The sequence below is a fragment of the Chiroxiphia lanceolata genome, chromosome 3 (genome assembly GCF_009829145.1).
Source record: "Chiroxiphia lanceolata isolate bChiLan1 chromosome 3, bChiLan1.pri, whole genome shotgun sequence".
Lineage (NCBI taxonomy): Eukaryota > Metazoa > Chordata > Aves > Passeriformes > Pipridae > Chiroxiphia > Chiroxiphia lanceolata.
Window position 1 is genome coordinate 46,476,462 of NC_045639.1, and position 25,877 is coordinate 46,502,338.

Consider the following 25,877-nt stretch of genomic DNA (forward strand, 5'->3'; position numbering starts at 1 on the left):
AGCACAGCAATGCTCTCATTTTGATACATTTTTCTCCCTTTTGCAACTGTGCAGAACTAACATCTACAAAAAAAAGACAGGAGAACCATGGTCTGGGTAGCATCCCTAAAATGTTGTACTTCAGGCAGCATAAGAGAAGAGCTCTGCACTGTAATGCTAAGTACTTGTCATAGGAAGCAGAACTGAGATATAAATCATGGTCAGATCTATTTATACTTCTGAATCAACAAACACTGACAAGTGAAGGAACAGTCACATGTATCAACATCTCTTTTCCAAGAAACTATATGGAAAAACTCCAATAAGTTCAACCATGCTTTCTAGATGGTGCCATTTTTTGTCTCTCTTAACTTTGGATTATGTGCCAGATAGGACAGATACTGATCGCTGCCATAAATGCAACATATTCCATGTTCTTTTGAGGAAAAGAAATTCCATGTTCTTTTTGTTCTTTTGTGTAGAAACACAAAAATGATCCTGACAAAGTTAAGTCAGAAGCCTGAGGCCTTAAGCCAGGAAAAGAACTGGTCTACTTAGTTAGACATCTAAAGGATGCCCCAATAGTAAAGTGTGAAGGTATGTAAAGAGAAGTACTGAAAGGATAATTTGAAAAAAAGATTCTCCTCTCCCAGAATCCAGACTAAACCCTTATTTCTATGCTTTTAAGTGTATTATTTAACTTGTTTGGATTGGCAACATATGCTAATACTACTAATACTTTAGAGGAATATAGACATGGTTAATTTCTATAAATACAACTCTCAAACTAGCAGTTGTTTCTGAAATTGCTTTTCTATCGTAAGTTACAGGCTGATGTTCTAAAGAAAAAACTTAGTTTTTCAACTTTTTACATAAGCTCCCCTTGAAATACAAGCTGTTTACAGAAGTCACAAAGGAGCTATATTTACTGCTCTTATGCCAGTTACAGTTCCCTGCTAATGAACTGCTTTAATTAAACAGGATTCTACTTCAACATTTCTGTGAAAGAAATTATTAACGTAAAAAGCAAAGCTTATTAAAAAAAACCCAAAATGATATCAAAACACCAAAAGGAGTAATTGGTTTCTTTTTCCCTTTATGATTCTACTAGAGACACTTCCATCAGAAAGAATTCACTCAATCTAGTAAGAGAAGCCATGCCTTAAACCACATGTGCTTTTCATTAAATGACATTGAATCATGTACCTAGTTTCCTTCATTATTCTCAACTTTATTACTAGTCTGAGAGGGCATGTGTGACTCACATTTGAAGGAAATTGATTAAACAGATTAAAATGTAGCAAAAATAAATAAAACCAGCACCTAGAATATGTTTAAACTACATTATTATACAAGTTGTCGTAGCAAAGATTTCTAAAGTTTCCAAATCAATGTGAGACTTTCAGTAAAAATCGCTTCCTAGCTTTCAAACCTAAACTATTGATCACAGTGTCATAGCCACACAATTGTGCATCTTTCAAGTTCTTAGAAGTAACCTATACTAGGATTTTTAGAAGAGTCTGTATACTTCAGATGTACAAAGTACTATTAATTGAAATGGGCTCTAGCTACTGGACTCCCTTAGGATCTTTTAAAAAAAATCCCAGCTACAGATAGCAGTGGAAAAAAGTATTGTTTAACAACTATTAGCTTTTGTATTTTGGGATTGCTACAAAAAGCTGTAAAATATATAAAATGTAAAGCATGGCATAATAAGAATAAATTGCACTATTTATCAAGCTTTAGTGTCTTACATGCTTCACTTTACTTTCCAAGCACTGCAAAATTATTTGCACGGAAAAAAGAGATGACTTTTTTTCAAATTATACTGTTAGAGTTCCTCTAAGGCTGCCCAGTTGAGCAGGACTCCTAGGTGACCCTGCACCACTGCTAATCTTCTCATTTACTTTTAAGGGAGGCATCATTTAATGCCTAGTTTACCTGTAGCACAAAGGCAACATAGCTGGAAATATTTATATATAAGGTTAAAAGTTTCTCCACAAAAATATTTCAGCAAGATGTAGAATTTACATGAAGGCTTATGCAACAAAAAATTTTTCAAGACAATTTTGAATTAATTCTAAGCTGAAACCAATTAAATCACTTCTTAGCACAACTCTCTGTATGAACACCAAGAACCTTCAGTTTTCCCTACAATCTCCAATCCTATATGATAATATAAACTTTGCTCATTCCTCTGTTTTCAAGAACGACAGGCAAAACTAGAGATTGCTACAAAAAGAAATAGTGTTCCAGTAATGACCTCTCATATACTTATTTTTAACATTTGCCCCTCAGAGTATTTCATAAAACAGGATGGTGCTATCCCCACAGTTTACAGACAAGAAGTTAACATTTATTTAAAGAGTATCTTTGCTACATAGGTGAGAACAAGTGTTTCTATGACCCAGGAAATTTTAAAAGCCTGATTTTTTCCATGTTTACCTTTCTTGAATCTTCAAAACCAACAGATTTCCCTGAAGCTTTTCTTACTGCCAAGCAAGACAGTATCTCTTTGGAGAGTTTTCCACCATCCACTAAGAGCAGAGCTGATACTGTAAGGAACACTAAAGCAGTCCCTCTCCATAGCCCAACTACCTTCTTTGGAAATGGATCAGTAATTTCAAGAATCACTACTGAAAGGCAAATACAGGCTTTGTTTTTTTGCATGAATGAAGAAAAAACCAGTATATTAACGATGTTCTAAATAACAAGATATCTTTAACCGAAAAATCAGATTAACACAATATTACCATATATACTACAGCAGGTTAAAACTGTGGGAGAAATTCAGACACTCCTCTTAGATCCCTTGGCCTTTCAGAATTTATTTTCCAAGAAAAAAACACGTCATTATACTTCTGCAAACAGCTTTTCTGCACAATACATTAAGATTTTATTATTTGACCCGTCTGTTGACAGTACTGATTTTGACTGTTAATTCTAACAAACTAAGCAAGCAAGTTCCCATTTTAAAACTCTGAAACTTTTCATTAAGACCCAGAAGCTACAGTTCTACTCATTGAAAACTAAAACCTCAGATTTGCAGACACAGAAAAATAAGGCCACCTGCTGCCTAACACAGCCAAAAGGCCGAGCAATGAACTAGAATTGTCTACTTCCAACACCACAGCACTCAGGTGCCTGTGAGTAGATATGACAAATCTCTATGGTTGCCAAGAAAATCAGGGTAGTTGAAGTTTAAATTTAGTTTTCAAACTATAACACATAAACTAGAGAGTGAAGGAATCACAAAGAAGCTACTCCTAAGATGAGAGCATAGTGATGCATGCAATTACATGACTGAAAATTAATTTTCATCAAAACTGCTTCAAACCGTCTTAAGGCAGCCAACTCCAAATGGTGGCTTTGGGGCTTTGATTTTTTCAGTCTCATGAAAAAGGATTTGTAATATACAATTTTGGAGGCTGTAGCAAAGTATCTATCAAAGGCTGGAATTATTTATTTATAAATAAAGCAACTCAAATTCTCAGCATCTACAGCTGTGTTTGGTCAGAAAGAAAACCTCACATCTTCCAATTCGTTTATAAAAGGCTAAAACATTAAAGGACTGGATACAGTGTTAGAGACCCCTGACTTCTTCATTAGATTTGCTGGTCTTCAGATTTCCTTCTATCCAGTATTTCTGAGAAATATGAAATTTAAAACACACTTCACTTTACAACAGACATTGTGGGAACATATAGCTAATAATGGTAATACTGAAAATGTAGAAGGCAGTGCTGTTTTCATTAAGTTATCCCTATTAATAAAGTATGTTTGAAAATAAGGCAGAGCTTTTAAAATATTTATTAAAATACACAAGATATAAAATAAAAAAATTATTAAAGCCCATACCATCTCCAACAATACACACAAAAAAATTACTAATTGATGGAGTCTTAAATGCTTCTCATTATTAACTGTGTTCTAAGCAATGTCACTTTCCAGTAAGATCTCATCTAATCCTTTTCCAGGATGGTTTACCACTCTCCAGTTCAATGCAAAGTATGCTGCAAATGACCTAGTCCAAAATTATATAAGCTATTGAACACAGTTAGCTCCAACCTCTTATATCATGCCCACCTACGTTTCTGCCGCTAAGTGGGTCCATAACATTCCTCTATTAAAGCCTTAGCCTATAAGCAACTTATGAAAGAGAAACCTTACTACTGCTCCACTGGAAGCTCAAGCATTTCTACAGAAAATGTTTTTAAAAAGAAGCATTTCAGTTTTCTATTGAATAGCAGGTGAAAAAACCTGGGCACTTTTCCACAGGTTAGAATTTTCTGTGTTCTGGTATCAAAATAGCATAATGTAGAGCAACTAGATGACTGTATATCATCAGTCAGCATTAAACCACAGATGTTTGTATGACAAGCCTTATTTTTGCATAATTAGAAATCTAGATTTTAAAACTAACACTAGCAATAAAGAATGCTTTAAATACCTGGAAAAGGGAAATGTTTACTGATTACTTTACTATGGTTTCACACAAAAATCTTTGCAATTGCTAAGATTCTCCCAGAAACCACTGCCAAGATGACTTGTACATAAAGTGTTCTGACTATCCTCAATATAGTCTGGTGTTTAGTATTAAAATTTGTTAGAAGTACAGGACAAAAAATTCCAACTCTTTATACTACATCTCCCCAGGAATCACAATTCTGCCATTTCTTTCACTTTGGTATAAAGCTGTGATTTCAAAAAGAAAATCAATCAACCAAAACACAATTCTAATTTGAAATGAAGGATAAGAAAAATAATGCATTGGTAATTCATGGCAGTTTTATCACCATCTTTAGATGGACAGACAAGGAGAACCTTAGCTTAATCATCTACTTTTGGAATAAGCAGAGAAATACTTTAACAAGATTTTATACAAAGGTCCCAACCTACACTTTCTGCTCCATGACCATCAATAGAAAAAGAACAAAGGTATGGAAGAAGAAATAAAAAGAAGGAAAAAAAAGACTACAGGAAGCACTGGAAAAATAGCCAGGACTAGAGGAAGCAAGTTTTAAAAATGGGATGAAAAATTAAAAAGAAGTTACAGATATCACAAAATTAATTACCAGAACAGGTCAACACAATTTTTACCATTTTTTCTTCCACAACTATGCTACCAAAAACCCAAACAGATTAAGTACATTTCTGGAAGACAGGCAAAACCCATGCAGAACCTAATTAGAGCTCCTAATCAATGCATAATCCTGCCTTGGAAGGGCATGTGCCTACTGAGTTTCAGGCAACAGAGCTTCTTTGTTTCTCTTTGAGAAGAGACTATTTTGTAAGTTTCCCAAGGTCTTTTTCAGGAATTAGATCTACCATTTCTCAAGTTATACATTTGTAACACCTTAAATTAATTAATACAGAGGACGGTGGAGAAGGAAAAGGGAAAAACAGATAGGGCATTCAACAGTAACTTTAGGAAGGTACAATGAACTGATTTCCTTGGCTTCTAGAAGCCATCAAAGATGTCCAGAAGACTCAGAGTAATAGAGGGATTAAGGTTCTTAGAAATAACTATTGAAGCTTCTTTCTTCTGCAAGTACGAGGAAAGCCTAGGGAGAACAAGAATTCATATGAACTGCTACCTAAGTTGTAAGCTAATAAAACTAGACATATTTACATAGTTATATCTGATTATGACTACATGTCCAAATTTGTAAAACAATCAGTTGAAATATATGAGAGCACAGATCATCATAAATTTGTATTTACCCTTTAACTATTTGCCAACTTTCTGAAAATGGAAAGTTGAAAACAAATTTATAATCTTAATATAAAAAGGACATTTTATATCACCTTCCAAAATTATTCTCATCACAGAATCACGGAATGGTTGGGCTTGGAAGGGGCCTCATGAGACCATCTATTCCAACCCCTCTGCTAAAGCAGGTTCATCCAGAGCAGGTTGCACAGTATGGCATCCAGGCGGGTTTTTGAGTATGTCCAGAGGAGACTCCACAACCTCTCTGGGCAGCTTGTTCTAGTGCTCTGTCACCCTGAACAATATTCTAATGAACAATATTAGTTTTCTCCTTTGTACTACAATGATCACTTCAGGACAGTTGAGGAATTTAATGGAGTTTACACTAAAGTTACTTCAATTAAGTGGAAAATCGTTTAGATATGTTGTAGTAAATATGGTCTCAAAAAATCATTTCCATCAAGAGACATTATTTTGGTGGTAGGCAACTTCTGGTCTACAGTTTCCAGCACAGTATACAACAATGGAGAGAGCCATTTCTCACTTGCAGATGGCCCGAAATAATTTTGTTAATAGTCAATATTAACGTAAACTCAAAAATCTAACGCTGCAGTAGCATATCAAGTACAATATGTAAACACTTTCTAAGTGAACGGTTGTAAGACATTCTTGCTCTCATCTTTTAAGTCAGACTTGCATTACAGTAAAAATTTTCAGCAAAATAAGACCATTAAAATGAATAGCAGAATTTACTTAAGGACTGCTCAACATAACTAATACTCTATTTAATTTGTAAATAAGCTACTGAAATTACAGTACTAGACATACCAGACAGCAGAAAACAAGAGGAACACCTACAATTCTCTTTGTTTTCCACTGTCTTAATCAGAAACTCACTGCAGGAGGATATTTTGTTCTCATCCTATTTGCAGGTGAACATACTCACTTGTCATTGTATAGAAGTTTAAGTTTATTTAAGGGTGGTCTGCTACAATTTCATTTTTCCCTGTCTGCCTGTCACCACTCCTGTCAGTGCTAAAACAGACCTAACTCCCTAGCAAGTCAGCTAGGACAAGGTTAAGCAGTCTGCCAAATGGACTCACTAAGCGGTCAGATGAAGGCCAATACTTTCTGATGCAAAACAGGAAGCAGGAACAGCAAATCATGAAGGAATGGCAGGACTGCAGCAGCCCTTGGTTCATACTGTCATGGAAACATTAAGTCCACTTCACACTACTAAAAATAACATGCTATCACCTCTCCTCCACATCAAAAAGTTTACCGTGTTATCCAGTAGTCACTGCCAAGGCGTTTGGCTGCTTCACTACCACAGGGTAAGCGATCACTTACAAGACTTGCACTGTGAGAGACTTGTATCTGAACTGACAAAACAGGTGTAATATAGCAATTTCCTAAAAACATTTTAAGGACAGCATTATCCTTTTTCTGCTACTGTATCACTTACTAATTTCACGACTTGAATTAAATAAGTAGCAAACAATGGATTGCACAGCATGACCAACATTTCAACAGGGAAACTATGGAAGGCAGCATTATATTCTTCTCACTTGCAAAAGCAAAAATGTAAAACCAACACACCATGCAATAATGAATTAGAAAGAGCTATTCAGGGAAGCCAAAGTTGCATGCACAATTTATTGTGGCCTTTTAGATAGCTAGAACAAATGAAATCTTCTCCTAATATCTTTCAAATTTCAAGCTTTTGTTACTCCTAATTACAGAGCAACAAATTATGTACAGTATTACTATAATATCAACTTGTTTTAAATAAGGCTAAAGCATGGTTAAAAATTCTTAATTTTTTTCCTACTATCTTTTTTTTTTCATGGAATTCACAGCACACAAAGTTCTCAGGGTAAAAATTAAGACATCCTTCAGCTTACTGTAGGTAGATGAAACTAAACCATAATGAAAATTTACAATTCTAGCTATAAGGAAAGTACTAGAAATTTACTTTAATTAATAAACAAGCCCTACCACATGACACTTGCTGAAGGCAGTCTTTGGGACAGAACTGCTTTTAGCTTATCCAACTGAAAAATAAACCATTCTACCAATACTACTGCTCCTTCATTACATTCTCAACTGTTATACAAAGAAAATGCATATACAAGTGACTAAATATAGAAATACTATCAAAATAATGTCTCTAGTAACAAGAAGTAAACAGAAGGAGGACAGTTAGTGAATGAGTATGTAATAAGCATCACTATCAAAAACGGTCCTATTTGTAAAAATCATGCTGTGTACAGCACATTTACTTTCCCATACAGATAAATTTAAAGATATTCAAGACTGAAAAGCCTAAAATCACTACTGCAGGCAAGATCCAAATGTATGAACAAAATAAAAATCAGAGAAGATGGAGGCAGCAACCAAGTAAAACCACAGCTGCCCCAACACAAGAAGAGCACTACAGAAAATCTGAATAACAATGATTCCAGACCAAATTAGAATAGCTAAGCAGAAACCCAGAAATACAATCTATTCCTCAGAAAGGAAACATGTGGAGTCAAGGAAAAAAGGGGTAAAAAGTATTTGTCCGTAATTTTAATTCTGTTGTATGTGCCTCACCCTATACAGAGGATAGGATAAAGGTGAATTACCAATTAAAGAGACCTGGACATCAGTAAAATGAAAGGAGTATCTATAGAAACACATTCAGCCAGAAGAGTTCTTAGAAATGCAGAAGCCTAACATATTTCTGGCAGAAGAACTGAGCCCTAAAGTCCAGGACCTCAAAGAACAATTTCAAACCCTTATTGATGCTCTAATTCCATATGCTATACTTATGCACCTCCACTTACACAAGTCCTGTGTTTTTTCTTATATTCTACAGTGCACAATCCAGAGGACCTTTTGCCTTTGCTTTGCAAGAGAACCACCCATCCTTACTGAACTCGTGCAAATAACACACAACTCTCAAAGCTCTCAAAATAAAGAGAGAGCAAAAACCTGCAGGATTCGCTTCAGAAGGAGGCATAAGGACAGTACAGCTCAATGGGATCTCAGAAGTCTGCAGACTATTTTATTGTTTCAGCTTTTCTTCAAAGAAAAACATGGAAGAAGCAATACCGTATGATATTGCAGGTCTAGATAATGACCAGTATCTCACTGAACTATGGGAAGAGGAAAGGAATTAGTCCTATAGAACATGAAATACAGTCAAAATTAAAAAAAGGTTTCATACTAAAGAAATAGAAATTAAATATAAATTAATAATAATTGGCCCTTCTCCTTGGGAAGAGGAAAATGGCATGTTCAGCCAGTTTGCCTCAAGTTGTCTTTGTTATTTCTAAAGATAAACTGCTTGACTATACAACCATCTTGGTAAAAATCTATTAATTCACATCCACAAGGAAAAAATCATTAGTGATACAGGTTCATAAAGAAACACACTTTAGTACTGAAACAGTCTCTGTTCACCCAAGTACATTCAAAGAGAAATCTGTTTTAGGAAATTAGGCTTTTTAACATCTTGAGTCCAAAAATAACTGATCATTCCAAGAAATTAGCAACTAATTCCCATCTCTTAGCACTAGAACACTAACACATTTCTGAAATTTATCTCAGAAACTCAAAGCATTGTTACTCTATAGCAAGAACGAGAAGGAGTCTTCTCTCCCACAGTCTCAAACTTTAATCAAGTTGGACTGCAATAAAACAAATACATTTACATATCAATTTTAATCCTTTTATATTCATCTGAAAAACAGTAATAGTTGCAGGTATTCTACCACAAGAAAGGGAATTTTCAATTTTCTATTCATACGTTTTAGAATATCTTTGCAATCTTCCAATATCCACAATTTCACCCATATTGTTATAATTTGCTAGTATTTCCTTTTTTCTTCATCGTTATCCTGATTATTTGAAGGTTTATGGCTTCCCTCAGAAGTTTTCAATTTGTATAATTTAATACTAAACTGAATTTTTCAGCTCTCAAACTGCCTGAAACCATAATTTGATTAAACAGCCATTTTTTATACTAATTGAGCAGATGCAATAGGTGGTGCAAAAAACAAGTTCACCTATATAATAATTCATTAGTATGTACTACGCATGCCTGTTTCAGCAAGGCATAATTTTAAGAAATTAGAGCCAGCAGACCTTTAACTCTTGCACAAGTAATGCGCACCACCTAAATCTCTTATGCTTATGTATAACATATAAAGATGATAATGAAGTGAACTGACAAAGTGTATTTCAACTGATGCTCTATTTGAACAATAGTTAGGCCTGTGTTGTTGTTTTCTATTAAAGGGGAAAACCAATTATTTCTGTAATGAGGATTACAGTGCTTCCCCAACTGATTAAGTTACTAAATGAGCCAGAGTGTTTTCAAGACAAAGATTTGTCTGACACTACCACAATGAAAAAACTAGTAATGCATTAAATTTTTGAGGCTCAAAACACACCCATCCAACAGCTCCACAAAACAAGTATAACACAAACATACACAGAGTATACACATCAGTACTTCAGACATACTGGGGGTTTGTGACCTATCACGTGATCTTGAAGTTGACCCTTCAGTCACATTATTCAGCAATAAGAGGGAGGTAAAAGAATCAGATGTATGACAAAATGAATTCTGTTTCACATGGAAATTTGAGCTGCATGTTTTTAAAACTATTTGCTCTGTAGTACTTAGAGAACAAACATAAGGGTTTCCAAGTTTTGCCCATATAAAGTCTTTTTCTTTCTACCATTTCTAATCCTGACTATAAACTCAACCCTAATGTGCTCGAAGTCTCTTTAATAAATTAATAAATTCTGACGATCTACTTTCTCTAGTGATTTTCTGCTTTCAGAAACTGACAATGTGCAATGTCAGAGGTGTAAATTACATTTTTTCATACCTCCTGCTTCATATTCTACTATTTTTTGATAATTCAAGAATTAAGTCTCTCTCCCTATCTTTAGTAACTTTTAAAAATGTGTTCTGAATAAATTTGCTTATAGAGACACCATGTGTCATCACAAATTTCCTCACAGCCAGCATCTATTAGCATTCACTAAGCACCCAAAATCAGTAGTCATTTTAATACCACCTAATACTTTCTTTCTCAAGATAATCTCATATTTTCCTCATAATATGGAAAATTTTTCCACCACTGAAAAAGATACAATTTATTCTTATCATTTTACAGTGGCACAAAAGTGGTGGTAAAAATGAGCACAAGATGCAAGTTAATGACATGGGATACGCCATACAGCCACACTTGTTTTGTGTGACAATACAGAGAATATCTAACAGAAGGGCTCTCACAGGGCAATTCTCATCTCTGCAAGAGGCTTTAAGTCATCTAGCTGGCCAGAAGGCAGTTTATATTATCAGGAAATAAAAACGACAACCCATTTTCCAGTTTCCCTACGTTCACGTATAGTGACAGGAGAGCTGATACTGAAGAATTTTGTTCTTTTTGGAAAGTGTTTAATGTGATGATCAAAAAAAAACATGCCTTCTTTTCCTAAAGTATCAGAATCATCTCAAAGTGAAACATAAAAGCATGTCGTAATTCCCCAGCCTTAAAATGATGCATAGTAATACTGAAAAAGAGAAAACTAGTGTTTGCAAATAGTTTTTGCCTTTTAAAGGTGATAATTTCCTGCATCTATATCTAAAATCAGGCAAAAAAACCCCCCAACATCTCTTTGAAATACTATTCTGTTGTAAGGAATAATTCAATCTCGGATGAGACATTTTAAAGATCACTAGAGTATTACAAGAGAATATCTAAACTTCATTTTAGGATGCCGTTCTGCAGGCTTACTCTTACTGCTGCAGTATTAGTTGTATTTCAAAAGCAACTTTGAAAATGGAAATCAAAGGCTTGCATACAAATACTTACTGCAGGTATCAGTAACTTTTTTACTTCTTCAACAGCCCTCTTCAGTTTTATTTCTGCTCTGTTCTGAGCATCCTCCACAGTGATAAGTACATGTAAATCTTCATTCAGGTGTTCCCAGTTGGGCTTGCCTCGGTTCTGTTCTTCCTAAAAAAAATTAAAACATGGAAGCTATGAAACACATTCTGTATGAAGTAATCACATAAGCAGTAGACAAATTCTATGAATAGTGTGAACTGTATTTTCAGCCATATTTCTTTATACTTTGGAGACTGTTTTGTTTTATAGGAACTTAGGCTTCAAAATACCTTTTGGGGGATTTGTGTTTTACAACCTCATACCCTATTAATTTTTTTTAAGACTACTATACAAATGCTGTTTCTTAGACTACCTTTCCCGGCTGAACAAAGGAATAAAAACAAGAAGAATTACAAACACAGTCTTATTTTAAATATTCTTTGCAGCCTTTTGAGAGTTAAAGACATAAGATATACTAGTGGCTAAGCAACCTAATCTTTTGAAGAAAAGTGAAAGAGACATCATACATAGAAACTCCATGTGAATCACTCCAAAGGAAAAGAAAGCAATTCTTCAGTGTTAAAAATCATTTTTAAATACTCATGAAGAAAAGATTCAAGACTCAAGTACGAGAAAAGGACTAGAAGTTGTAATTTTCAAAGCAGAGCTACATGTACTGGATGAAGGCAAGAGGGGAGATGGCATGGCTTTAATACTGAAGTCACAGAAGTGCACGTGACAAGACTTTCATCATTAGATAGGTATTCTGTCACACCCATGGCATTAATAATCCCAAAGATAAATCTCGGAAATGTTTTCAGAAAGGGAGAGCAAGCTAAATAAATCGTTTCTAATGTAGACAATTTTAAACAACAGATATCAATAAACTTAAACAACACACTCACGTCTTTCAAAAAATTATATAATGAAACAACGTAGAAGAAACTTCCCAACTGCTTTTTTAAGCTGTAAATACAGCTAGCTAAATTTCCGCAAAATCTCACTTAAATCTGACAATATTTAAAATGTAATAAAACAAGTAAAAAATGAGAAATGTTTATTACAACTTTTGAATCTAAAAAAAGGCCCACACAAATAAACCCCACTTATTTGAAATTTGAAATACTGGACATAATAAAAGAGTCTCCTATTTGTAAGATACACATTTGTGCTTTAACCGCAATTCACACTTTAATTTTCCATGCCTAATTTTCTTTAATCAATCACAAATGTTTCTTTTCCCCCAAATTTCATGAAAAGTTCTTCCAGGAAATCAGACATGCTGAGGAAATATTTGAACATTTAATACCAACAAATGCTCACAGTGCTTTACATTCATATATACTTGAGGGATCACTGTTCCTTCAAATATTTTCTTTTTAATTCAGCTTAGTCCAAAATGTTCTGGAATGGATAAGGATAAAAATGGGGAAAAAACAGAATCATGATAGATAAAAGGAAAATTTATGTAAAAGAATCAGTGCTTGGAAAAAAACTTCTTTTCACTATTTATGTAACATGCACATATGCATTAATCCATACTATCAGCTACAGTGGTGTGGGGTTATCTTAGCCAACTTTGGAAACAAAGGTGGCTGCGAAAATAGCTCTATGAATTTCAGAAGTGAAGAAGAGAGAAAAATAATCCTTATTTATGGAACAGAACCCAACGCGAAGTGCAGCTTAGTTATAACGTTCTCTGCTGCAATTCAATCTTTGAAAGAACTATTTATGACAAGGTATTTGCATCCTATTTATTCAATCATGATCAAAACTCCACTATTACTATTTAAACAATTCTGTTTATTATTATTTTTTTAATCTAATGCAGGAGTGAGCTGTTTTCTTTTAAGATGGTGACAAGCTATATTAATATGAGGTAGTACAAAATATTATGTTACACGTAGGATGAATGAGAGAAGGTTCCTAAACCAGCAGAGGGCAGAGCAAGAAACATGCAATTACCTCTTCTTGTACTGACACAATGCTGGAATGGAAAAGGTACTAGTTCCTAACTCAAGATGCATGACAACCTGCACTACTGCAGTATCACGAGGGGGGGGAAGGCCAAGAGAGACAAATGGACAAATGACAAGGAAAGGTGCCCCAAGAAAAACAGCAAGTTCTGTTTCCAAAAGATAAGGAATGCCTAAATGCAGTTTTAGCTACTATGCAATTAAACACTATATAAATAGTGTGGGCAAACAAAGAGGCCTTACGGTGCCGTATCAATTTCTTTCATAATGAAAATAATAGGGTGCAAAGTTTCAAAAACTTGGAAAACCTGGAGGACTTACCATCTGTCAGCAGCAAAAATTAAAATTCACATTGTTGTAGTGCATTCATGATTCATAATTTTTAGAACACAAAAAACTCTTTCTTTGTTATTGAAAACAAGGTAGCCTGCCTCTTGGTTTTTCGCTATTCAAAAGTTTCAGATTAATGTTACATCAAGTACTGATGCTGTACTCCAAATTATCTGTTGAAGCATGAGAATTTTTCGTTCAGTTAGAAAAGAGAACAAAAAAGATGTACATAGGACAAACAAATGATACAGAAGATTTTTTTTTTTTCTCCTAATTTACTTTTAGGTAGAACACATCATGTGTAAGGTCAATAATTACAGGTATTATTAAGGTCAGATCTTACAGCACAAGCAATCATAAAAACTACTTATCAGTAAGATAACTGAACTAGTGTATGACTATGACATGCTCTTCTATGGTCATGAATTACATTAATAAAAGTCTTGTTGCTTAGAGTACCATTTATTAAGTCAAATGGCAAGACTGAAAGAAAGATTAAGAAGAATAAAAGTCCATACTGTGTTTTGAAAAAACAGTTAGTAACAAAAAGAAAAAAAGACAGAGTTTGGAATGGGCTTCCAATTTCTTCTGTTCTACCTCAATGCACTGGGGCTTTGAACTCCTCCAGTGCTTCCCTTCTGTCCCACAAAGTTGTTTTCTTAGTGGGTTAACAGTTTTCTAAGAAATGTCTTTTACTCTGCTGAAAATTCTAGTTGAATGTTATACCAATATGTATAATTGATTATTTATTTGTTTGTTTTTACCAAAATTAGGAAATTCAGGTCCATACTAGCTCATTCATTCAAACAGAAAGTCAGATGCAAAATATACAATGGGGTTATGCTGACTGGAGAGAGAGAGAACCTGTAACCTCTTGTAGTTAAGAGCTGCAATTTTTTATGTTACCTCATTCTCCTTTTAAATCCTAAAAGGATGTTTTGGAAAAACGTATTTTCCCCCAAGTAAAATCTTTACTTATATTAAACTAATCCTCTGTGCAACAAGTCTTGAAACGTCTTTTACTATAACAAAACATTGTTGAGGAAGTCTGAACTGGTAAACTGAATTATCCCTGGAACGCAAGGAGGAAAGTATCTCTCTTAAGACTCATGAAATATGTTCTGAGATTTTAAGGGTTGATTAGGGTTTTCTTTTGAAAATTTTTTGGGAGAAAATGCTGAAAAGAAGGGCAGGACAAAATGAGTACAACTTGCCCTGCTGCTTACTCAGTACAAAGAAACTAAGAGATGTGGTGGTCTTGGAGTGAATTGCAGATAAGACAAACCAGATTCACATCACAGATTCAGAGAATAGCTGAGGTGGGAAGGGACCCTGAACATCACCCAGTCCAAACCTCCCGTTCATGTTGAACTCATGCATGTTGGGAAGGGCTAGGTTTTAAACATCTCCAGGGATGGAGACTCCATCACCTCTCTGGGCAACCTGCTCAGTGTTCAAGTAGTGTTCAGTGACGATAAAGAAAGCTTTTTCTTAGGTTTAAATGTAACTTCTTTCCTTTCAGTGTGCCCACTGCCCCTTGTCCTTCAGTAGCAACTGTTGAGCAATTCAGCGTAGTTGCCAGGTCTACCTACTGAAAAAGCAACAAGGAGTAAGAGAAATTGCCATGAGAATTATTCTGGGGAAAAAAAAAAAAAACATTTGTTACCACAGTAGGAAGAGTACGCACACTGAAGAAAGAAACAGCACCAGGGAAAATCAGAAAACCCGACTAAGACTTGGAGAAAGAGAAATTCAATTGTATATATTCAAAATTACATGCATAAGACATAATTTACAGCATGAAGTTTTCCTGCATCCCAAAGACTGTTTATGGAAGAATTATACAGGAAAAATGGAGACAATGAAGACACAGGAAAGTATAGAGTGAAGTGATTTATGCCACAACCTTGGGAACAACAGTATTAGAAGAGCTTAATTACAACCAAACTATCTTGTCTGCTAAATTAAAGAACATTAAGAACAACATAAATGGCAGATGAAATTTCACTGTGTTCCTTGTTTGGCAGAAATTTCAGTATCCTTAAATATGGCCTATTCTGTAAGCAGATTTGCCTTCATTCTCTTGCCTGTGCATATATACTCACTATCCTCACAGTTACCTATACAGAATAACGGACTACTTAATATATATCTTGTTATGAAGATCAATGTATCAGGTAGTATGAAAGAAAAAAAAAAACAACCTTGCTAAAACTCGTCAAAATTTAGCTGCAAAAAATTAAAAAGTAACAACTACAGAAATTTTCTTGGGGAAGGAATTAGGGGGGGAGCTGAAAAGCAGGCAAAGGTTGCCATTTACTTGAGTCTATATAGTGAAACTTGAATATTAGAAAGGTTGTTCCATGAGAGGAAATACTGCAGTCCCTCTTACTGTTAATTTGTGTCATGTGTTTTCCATACCCCTCACCATACCACAGGAATTTCAAGTCATGGTCTTACACCTCCCTGCATCTCGGGCCCTAATGGCCATTCCTATTTACATCTTCATATCCCATTCCAAAGCTTTCCTCTTAATTTCTCAAACTCTGACTTAACAAGAATTTACTAGCTTCCTGTAAGCTACACAAAGCAGATGATTAAAACTCACCTAGACTGGAGTACAAAGTTAGGTCTCTATTGAGCCAATTCAATACATTTCAAAAACTCTAAACCCAAAGGAAAGAAGTGTCAAGGTTAATTGAAATTGTTAAAATTATTCAGATGTTGAAAGGGGGAAATACTTTCAGAAAGAAAGCCATCACAAAATATTTTGTCATCAACTCTTTAAAAATCCTCAAACTTTACTTCTCACCACAAAGACCTTCACAGTATGGCCAACTACCTAAAAAAAGGTTAAAGAATTAGAAACTGGTGAAGTAGAATCCAGTCTTTTCCAGCTATCAGAATGCCATTAAAGGAGAAAGAAATAAACACCAAAAGAAAAATACTTCCCTAGTATCTGTTTATATGCAGGCAGGGAAATATTAGTTAGACAATAAAGAAAGAATGAGAAAATGAACGCAATGTGGTAAGAGTGAAAGAAGTTTTCCACATGGCATTTTTTTTCAGAAAGCTATTATTCAGAAAGTATTAAAAAAGGCGCAACTTCTATCCTATGCACTTTTTTCCACTCCATCTCATACAATTTCCAGTAATGTAGGTGACTAAAAAGGTACAAACACAGCTCAGCACCAACAGCAGGAACCTTTTAAAGCTGCTGGCTCAAGCAAGTGTTGAGAATGAACCTTAGCACTCTCACTCATCTTGAAGTGATAGCTATTAAAATTCTGTTTTCACCAACCTATTAAACAAGCTGCTCTCCCTACTGAATGACAAAAACCACAGAAAAGCTAGAGTAAAAGGGAAGACTGTTTTCATATAATGTCAAATTGAACACTAAAATTAAAAAGCATCAGAATAGCTTTAGTCCTTTAAACCACACAAAGGCTAACTCAAGTACACTCTAAGAACTTGAATTAAAATTATCCTAAGATATAAAAACCAGAATAATATGTCATAACCATTTCTCGCAGTCAAATGGAGGCGGCAAGATGTGGAGAGAAGAAATTCAGCTATTTAGTAAAATTACCACACTACATTTTGTCTAATAAATTGTGCTGTAGGTACATTACAACTGACAGTAGTTCTAGATGAATATTTCTTTTCAATAATGAAAACATTCACATATATATCAGAGTTTTAAAAAAATTCAAAGAGTAGTTTAAAAGAAGTTGTGTGAATTTAAAAAAAAAGTTAACGTTGATTTAAAGCAATTTCAAAACAGAAGTTAAATTTAACTAAGAAGTCACCAAATAGGTCATTATAAACAAATTCTAGTCCTGATCCAATTTTAGTATTTTTAAATAAGAATTGATAGGTATTGTACCCATGCAACAGCGCCTGAATGAGTAAGTCCAACAGAAACATAAATCAATCATTCAGTACAGTTTACATCTTACTTTACCATCTTTTGTTGACACAGTTGAACTGGCAAACCAGTCCAGTTCCAAGTCAGAGTAATCTAAGAAGAATGTACTTTTCCCTCAAGTTGTTATTCCCAACCTTTCACAGGCTACAAGAACTGTCCATCTTGTGTTGTTCAACACAACTTCTGCTCTCATAACTGTTCCTTCTGCCAACCTGAGCTACAGAATTTTATTTTTAAGTTTTTGGCACCTCTGCTGCAGAGAAAGTTGAAAACAAACATCCAGAAGACAGATACTGTAACATACTGTGGAAGGAATAAACCACTCAGAAGTCTCAGTCTACAAATAATTCCATATCAGCATATTCATGAGAGTTTCCAGCTCTAACGAAGCAAAAATCACTTGAATCATCTTTTACTGTTGTCTTACTGTATCCTTTGTGACCAATGTAACAACTTGCTACGGGTTCACTCCCTTACCAGGCAGTCCTTACTTCTCCCACTGGGACTGGCTCCAGCATCACACCAGCCCTTCCCAAAACCAAGCCAACACGCTGATGGCAGAAAACACCTCCCCTCTCCCTCCATTTTCTCCTGGACAAGGGAGTTTACGATAAGGAGCTACTGAGTACCAACATAAGATCAGTGCTGGGAAAGGGAGAAGATGAGGGACCATATTTTAACACATAAGTGCCACTTAAAGACTGGCTTACCATGTCTCATGAAACTAACCTAAGTGAAATCCAATTGTTCACGTACCAAGGACAGAACACAGTTACCTTTATTATCTTATATGCAGCAACCTACTCATCTGTGTAAGAACTAGGTATTAAATGCTAATATACACTAGCAAATGTAAAGTGGAGTTTCCTCCTTCCATCTTTGCCACTGAATCCTAAGTGTTGACAGAATCAACTGGTGAAAAAAACAAACAAAAAAATTCTGGAAAACAACTCCCACACCCCCAAACCTATATTCACAAGATAAGAGCCCTGACAATAATATTTCAATAGAAGCTGTTAATTTAGATGAGGCCTGCAAACAAAATAAGTGCTTAGGTAGGTATCAAAAATAGATGATTTTATCAGATGAAATTCCAAACCAGCCCTGCAGAAAACCAGTTTAAAATGATGCACTAATTACAGTATCTGTTTGAACAACAGAAGTAATTTTATAACATGAAGCATCAGAAGACACTGATTGTCTTAACCCCTGCTGATAAACTGCTTTAATTGTGCAGTTACAGTCAGGCAAATTAGCAGAGACTTTTGCTCCCACTGAGTTTCTAATGGTAGCAGTTCACAAGCAGAAAGCTGGTGAAAAAAACAATGTTACAAAGAAATGCTGAAGGAGTAGAGAACCTGGTTAGGGAGAACACTGCAGCTTACTTCACATTTTGAATTTCTGATCAAAGTTTTCACCTACAGAAACAACGGATGAATTGCTTAAATTAACAATCACATACTGCTGTTTCAAATGTCAAGCAAGTTAGTGTTATTTAGCATGTCTTTAATTATAAATTATTATTGTATACTAAGCCCCCATCAAGACAATTTTGGATTAAAAAAGTGGGTGTCTTCCTGCACACATTAAACTAGCTGGTAGCTGTCAAACATTGTCAAAAGGCATTATAAAAGAATCTTTTGAGAACTATTCTGGAAAAAAAATCTAATGGCATGAAAAAACTTAATGTTTAAATGACACAAGAGGATACTGTTCTCTGTTTCAAAGCCCCAACGCAGACTTTGTGCTCAGTAAACTTCAAACCAGGCACCGCCCCAAGTTCAGATCTGCCCTGCAGTCAAAATGGTTCCTGCATGCTCACAACACCACACTGGATCTTTCCAAAGCTGTGGCTTTACAGCACGACTGAACTGAGCTGATCCAATCCTTCTGATCAGCTGACAGAAGAGGAAGCCCCTGTCACCACCCCAGCTGGCACACTCACGCCCCCTGCTCTGCAGGGCTGTGGCTGCTCCGGAGAGCAGAGCCAGCAGAAACTCCCTGTCACAAAGGGTAAGTTTCTATGAAACAGGCAACAGGACTGCATCTCTCCTCAGATTTTCTTCTTGCATATTTGTCTCAAGTTGTGTCAGTGTGTAAAATAAGATTTGTGGAACAAGCTGTATTGTCGAGTGCTATGAAAACCCAGGAGCCCGTTAACACTGAATATTTCACTGTTGCGGGATGAAAGTAAAAGAGTTTTGTATGCATTGGTATCCTCAGGGAAATAAATGAGAATTTAGCACGCAAAATGCATAGCATAAACTCAATACCTGGATATATTTGTTAGAGAGGAATGTAATTTTTAATATTGACACTTAAAATATCAAATGTTACCCAGTCAGAGGAGTGAGACTGTTAATTTCTCTGGCTTTGGACTACTTATAAGTTTTAACATTTTAACTTCACCAGTATTCCTGGTGTAGTAAATTTCATATGAAGACAGAGTTACACTGAGATCCAAGTATGATTTTATTCCCCTACAGAAAAGGGAATAAGCAGTATGAAGGATTTCACAATACTGTGATTCCTTTTACACACTGACCACTTGCTAAACAAATATCAAATTCCCTCAAAAGATAATGAAATACCAATAAATCCTGAATGCAAGTCTTTTTAAATCAGAGTTAGCTTCAGATGGCTTTTTGAAGCGAAGTACCTCCACACTCTGAATCTCAAGGTACAAAACACATTTTTAAATGAACGCTTAGACCAACAAAACCCAATCTGTGACAGTGGACACATTCCTCAGAGCATTCTCTGATCATGCAATACAGACAGTAAGTGTACTTCAACTCATGACTCAAGTCCATTCTTTATCAGTCACTAATGAAATTAACTTCAAAATAACCTGCAACTGTTCTAAAATCACTTCTGTGTAAACCTATTTGCCTCTGAGCTTATGAGCATTATAAATCACTATGAAGCTCATTTTACTATTCAGCTTTCGATAGAGAAAGGTTGAAAAAAAGAAAGTATTCTTTTATATGCCTTATTATCAAACAGCACGTATGTATCATGCACAAATAGTAAATTACTCAATTTACATAGTCTTAACATACTTTAGAATTTTTATTTTACCAATAATTAGCAGGATGTTCAAAATAGAAAGTATATCTAGAATAGATCAGGTTTTATGAACATAAAAAGGTATTTATTTTAAAGTATGACCAACATGCCACTAAAATAATATTTCACTATATAGTACTATCAAATTTAGTCTTTTAAATACATTAAGGTTCTTTTGCATATCTCAGTTTTTATTTAAGCAGTATTTCAGCTGTATTATATTTTAATTTACCACTGTATTTCCTTCTCCCCAAGAAGAAGACTAGTACACCAAGGTACTAGCCTTGCTAATGCATACCTCTGTTCCACCTGAAAACTTACCAAGGTGTCCAAAACTCTGCTAAAGTACATGCTGACAGGAAAAACAGTTTTAATTAAACTGAAATCTGATGCCTCTTTTTCATCTGGGATTCTCAAACTAGGAGATCTGAAAGTGTTGACATTCAAAAGGACCTAATCTAATACACTTTCCAGAACTAACTCAAGGCATGTCAACTTCAAGAAATTTGCTTGAAGAAAGAAGCTGCAACTGCAAGAAAATGCAACGTAACAATCCAGTGGCTGGTACGCTGGTCCAGGAAATGAGCATCAAGATCCTAGTGCGGCCTCAGGCAAACAAGCATCATCACCACCAGGCTGACATTCCAGGAGTGCCCTAACATCATGCCAAAGAAACACACAAGGAAGTGCTTTCCACTTTGCCCTTTATGAAAGCAAATCACTGCCCAGGAGGTGAGGAAAAAAAAAAAAGGAGGCATCCCTATCCCAGTGATACAGGACTTCATCAAAAGTTGGGTTCCTGTGTTTTTACTTAGGACTGGAGCCTTTTTGCAGTTGTAAATAATTAAATAAAACATAGAAACAGCATGCTGAGGTGAACTTTCATTTATAACTTCAAGGTAAGCCTCCTAGTTTTTCCTTTTTCCATTCATACAAAACTTTTACTTTCATCTGTACAATGAACACAAATGGTGGAAAGCTTCAAAAGCACCTGTGGTTTAATGATTTGGGAACTTAGGGGAAACACCTGAACAGTGGTTTCACATTTCTGAACACTTAGTCTTAATGTTTACAGTGAAGTGCTACCATTTTTCCTCAACTGTATTTTAGGGGACAAAAAACCTCCCTGTCTACTCAATGGTTTCTCAGTCTTCCAGTATACACAGTAAAGTGCTCCCAAATATTTCTTTAGGTGATTTTTTTAATAGTTAAAAAGAAAACAAGCAAACAAACAAAAATCAAACACCCCAACCCCAAAACACTGTTCTTAATTTCAATTTGGACTACCATTTACAGCATGCTGAATTTGGAAAACTGCACTCTGTGTAGTACTAGCCACTAGCACTTGGCCAAGTAAAAACCATAAAATAAATTATATTTTTGTATTCAATGGATAACATGATCAGCTCTTAGGCTAACAGTATAATTTTACAAGTTTTAAAACATTTTTTTCCTCTTCTGAAGTACTGTCATGTAACTTTCATCAACAGTAGCTGCTGCACATAATTGTGGCATCTGTCTTTACTGAATTTCAACCATTTTTATTTCTCTATTCCATGTTTTATTTCCTCTCTGCCTTGCTTAGACTTGATTGCTGCTTTGCATAGCAAACCTGGTCAGTGCATAAACATTCCCTATATCAATAATTTGAGCTCAGTGTTAAATTCATCCATTTCTCAAATTAAACTCATTCTCAAACACCTGTGGATCCTGCTCTTTTATGACTGCTCTACATATAAACAAAGCTGAACAAACCATAAGGGTTAAGAAGTATCAAAATAAAACCACACTTTTCTTCAAGTGCTATTCCTGCTTAATCTAAACATGAATTCCAGCAATTTTCACTCATTTATGTTAAAAGTCTAAGAAGCAGACAAAGCTACAATAATTAATACATAATTTGTGATTTTTTTTATATATATAATTAGGAATAAATAACCGGAGTTTTTTCCAAACTAAATTTACCTACCTGTTAAAAAAAAAGGAGGGGAAAGAAACAGAAAGAGGAGAAAAAAAATGTAAGTGACCTTTTGGAAGTATCGGAAAAAACAGCTGCTGACAACCTGCATTTTAATGCCAACATATCAACACTTCTATTTTCTTTATCTTGTTTTGCCTGTCACTTCCAAAGTCCAGCAACTCAGCCTTTGCTTGAAAATCCAACCATTTTGCTTTTAGCATTTCCTCAACGAGGAAGAATGCTCATATATGCTCTCATATATGTGTACATATATGTGTATGTGTATATATGTGCATATATATATATATAGATATAAAAGATGTATCAATATGGATTCCTCTGCATAAATTTTGGTGAAGGTCTTAAGACAGTATATTGAAAATACAGCTCTGTAAAACTGCAATATACTCATGCCAACCCTTTGGGTTTTTTGTTACAAAATAACTGTAAGCTTCTGAGAGAAAATTATTCTTCCCCATTTCCCCATGCTTTTAAAATTTACAATAATACACAATTACTAACCTTCTTAACATCTTTTCAGAAACTGCTTAAGACTCAGTAAGAAAACCTCCAAATCTCTGTAGAAAAGTATACAAAGATGTTGCTACAGAATATTTTTAACAGAAACTTAAATTGAACATGTTAACATAACCTCAGCGTGCCAAGACAGTTGGGAAGTACCACCTCGTAGCCCACAATGTAATAGACAAGCTTCAGACAGTTAAACTGCACAGGAGCTAAATTTAAGAAAATTAAAAAAGAAAATTCTTCCCTATTCCAGCTCCCCCCCCGCCCAAAAAAAAACCTGAAGAAAAAAAATAGCAAGTTTACAGGTTTTACTTTTCATAAGTACAAAAAAGGCTAAGTGACCTCAGTTTAAGAATATGAACAGTTACTACTGTTTCTTTAAAATCAGATGACTTGTAACGTAAAATAAAATTACTTTTATAGTAATATGTTGTTAACTTTACTTTAGGGCATTGGGATCTTTAGGTTTTTACTATTTGTCAAAGCAATGAAAATAAGATACTCATGACTCAAACCAAACATACCTAGGTAGTAGCTAAGTTTCAAATAACTCAAATAACTTACCGAGCCATAAAGAAGCTGCTTTGTTCAGAGAAATGAAAAAAAATTAAAAGAGGTAAAACAAACATTCAGCACCGCTGATTTTCTTAGACTGGTTCAGGGGCACACTAGGGAGAGGCAAGGGTATATAACTTCAATACTTGAACCAGTGTCACTTTGCCAATAGTACTTCACATCTGGGCTACAAGAATGCAGCCAAACGCAAGGAAGAGACCATGCACAGAAAAGCAAAGCTGTTTTTACTGCCAGGGCCAGGCTGACATGGTTGCAATGCCAGAGCTTTAGATCAAAACCTGTATCCTGAAATGTCTAAAATGGTTCTTTCTGTCTTGGATGTGTAAGCAAATGATAACTGACTTTTGACAAGAACAGGCAGAGTCAAACTAGAAAAAACAGGGCGAGGGGGAGGTAAGTAATCAATGTTACCACAGCTCTCATGCATAAGCAGAAGTGTTTTATGGAATCCTGACCTCAATGAACAATAGTGTATCAAGTATTTATATGATAATACCTAGTATTTCTCTTATTTCCCCTTTCTTGTTTCAGTCCTTGAGATGAATCTTCTTTGAAGATTTCCTCAAAGATGCATAATGAAGACCAGGTGTCTGAATCTCTCCTGTTTCCTGCAGGTCTGCCAGGATGGCAGGAAGACTCAAGTGCCTAGGCAGCTAAATGCTATCCTGAATATTTAGATTCACAGCACCTCTTACGCCAGCGAGAAAACACGGCACTAGACATAAACCAAACTTTTTCATAAGCAGTTGCTTAAATGAATATTGACAACTTTAGACACAATGTCTGTGCTTATAATTAGAACACTGATCTTGCATAGTCACCTCAGAGAAAGAAACTGTCTCGAATCCCAAGAGAGTGCTATTCTGTTTTCTTGCATAGAAGTGTTTCTTCTGTAGATTTCAGTACGACACAGCTGCAAGGCTAACTGCTCGCTCCCACCAAGAGAAGTGGGTCCATTCCTTTGTCCTTCCCTCTTCTTTGCCACTGGGGCCTTACACAGCCAGTTCACACAGCAGCAAACTACTGCTGTCAGATTACGTTTTGCCTGTTTAGCAGGCTGAACTGGCTCAGTGACATATTCCTCAAGTAGCAGGCTGAGCACAAAGGAGGGCACAGGCATGACTCCCTCTGTAGAAAGTTGCCAGCCACCAGTTACAACCTCTGCCAGGCTTCACAGCAGCCCAGCCACTCCCAACAGGGGGTGAGGATGGGGAGCCCCATGCTCTTGACTGCTCAGTGGATAGGTTGGCACTTATCAGTGCCACTTACAGCAAATGTAATCTTACTGTAATACATAAATTGCTATTTTAAAGTTAAGTATTCTGAAAATTCAGTTTCCACTCCCAATTAGGCATGAAACCAATCAGCACCTTTCACTTCCAATGTTACATCTCAGTTGCCTCCCTGAGAAATAAGCATTCTATGTCCCATGTATTTAAGCAAGGGTGTGTCAAAGAAAAAAACCTAGTCACTCACAGCATAGTGATTAACTCCAAAAAAAAAAAATTCATGTAGACAAAAAAGTCATAACCAGCAACTCTAATTCTGGCATCTTCCTATGTGAATATGCAATCTCAACACTCTTCTTAAAAATGTGTAATTTCACAGGAGATGTCAGCCGGGTTTCAGCAGCCCTGCTTCCCCTCTTCATCATACAGCAGGACTAATGCTGCCCTATTACATAAGACTCTTTGTTTTAAGGCTTTTGTAATCTCTTAGGAGTGCTTTCCACTAACGAATTACATAATTAATATGTCACTTAGTTATTCACTCTCATTTCTTTACACAGTGATTTCTCCCACAGTACCGTGTTCTGAATATTCAGATTTTTAGAAGCATTAGAAGAACACCTTGCCTTTTAGGTTAGAGAGGAATGAGACCAAAAATGATGCTCCAAGTTAATTATGCAGCCAGCAGGTCTCCTGAA

The 25,877-nt window shown here is 35.4% G+C and overlaps 1 protein-coding gene across 12 annotated transcripts in view; it reads right to left on the reverse strand.

Moving 5' to 3' along the window:
* QKI (QKI, KH domain containing RNA binding) overlaps window positions 1-25,877 on the reverse strand; it is a 157,320-nt gene that overhangs the window by 40,054 nt on the left and 91,389 nt on the right. For all 12 annotated transcript variants that reach the window (XR_004356371.1, XR_004356373.1, XR_004356372.1 and 9 more), the window contains one exon: window positions 11,569-11,712. Coding sequence is in view for 9 of the 12 variants with exons in the window: in XM_032684285.1 (XP_032540176.1) it covers window positions 11,569-11,712 (144 nt within the window). In the remaining 3 variants the exon portion in view is untranslated. The remainder of the gene's footprint in view (window positions 1-11,568; window positions 11,713-25,877) is intronic.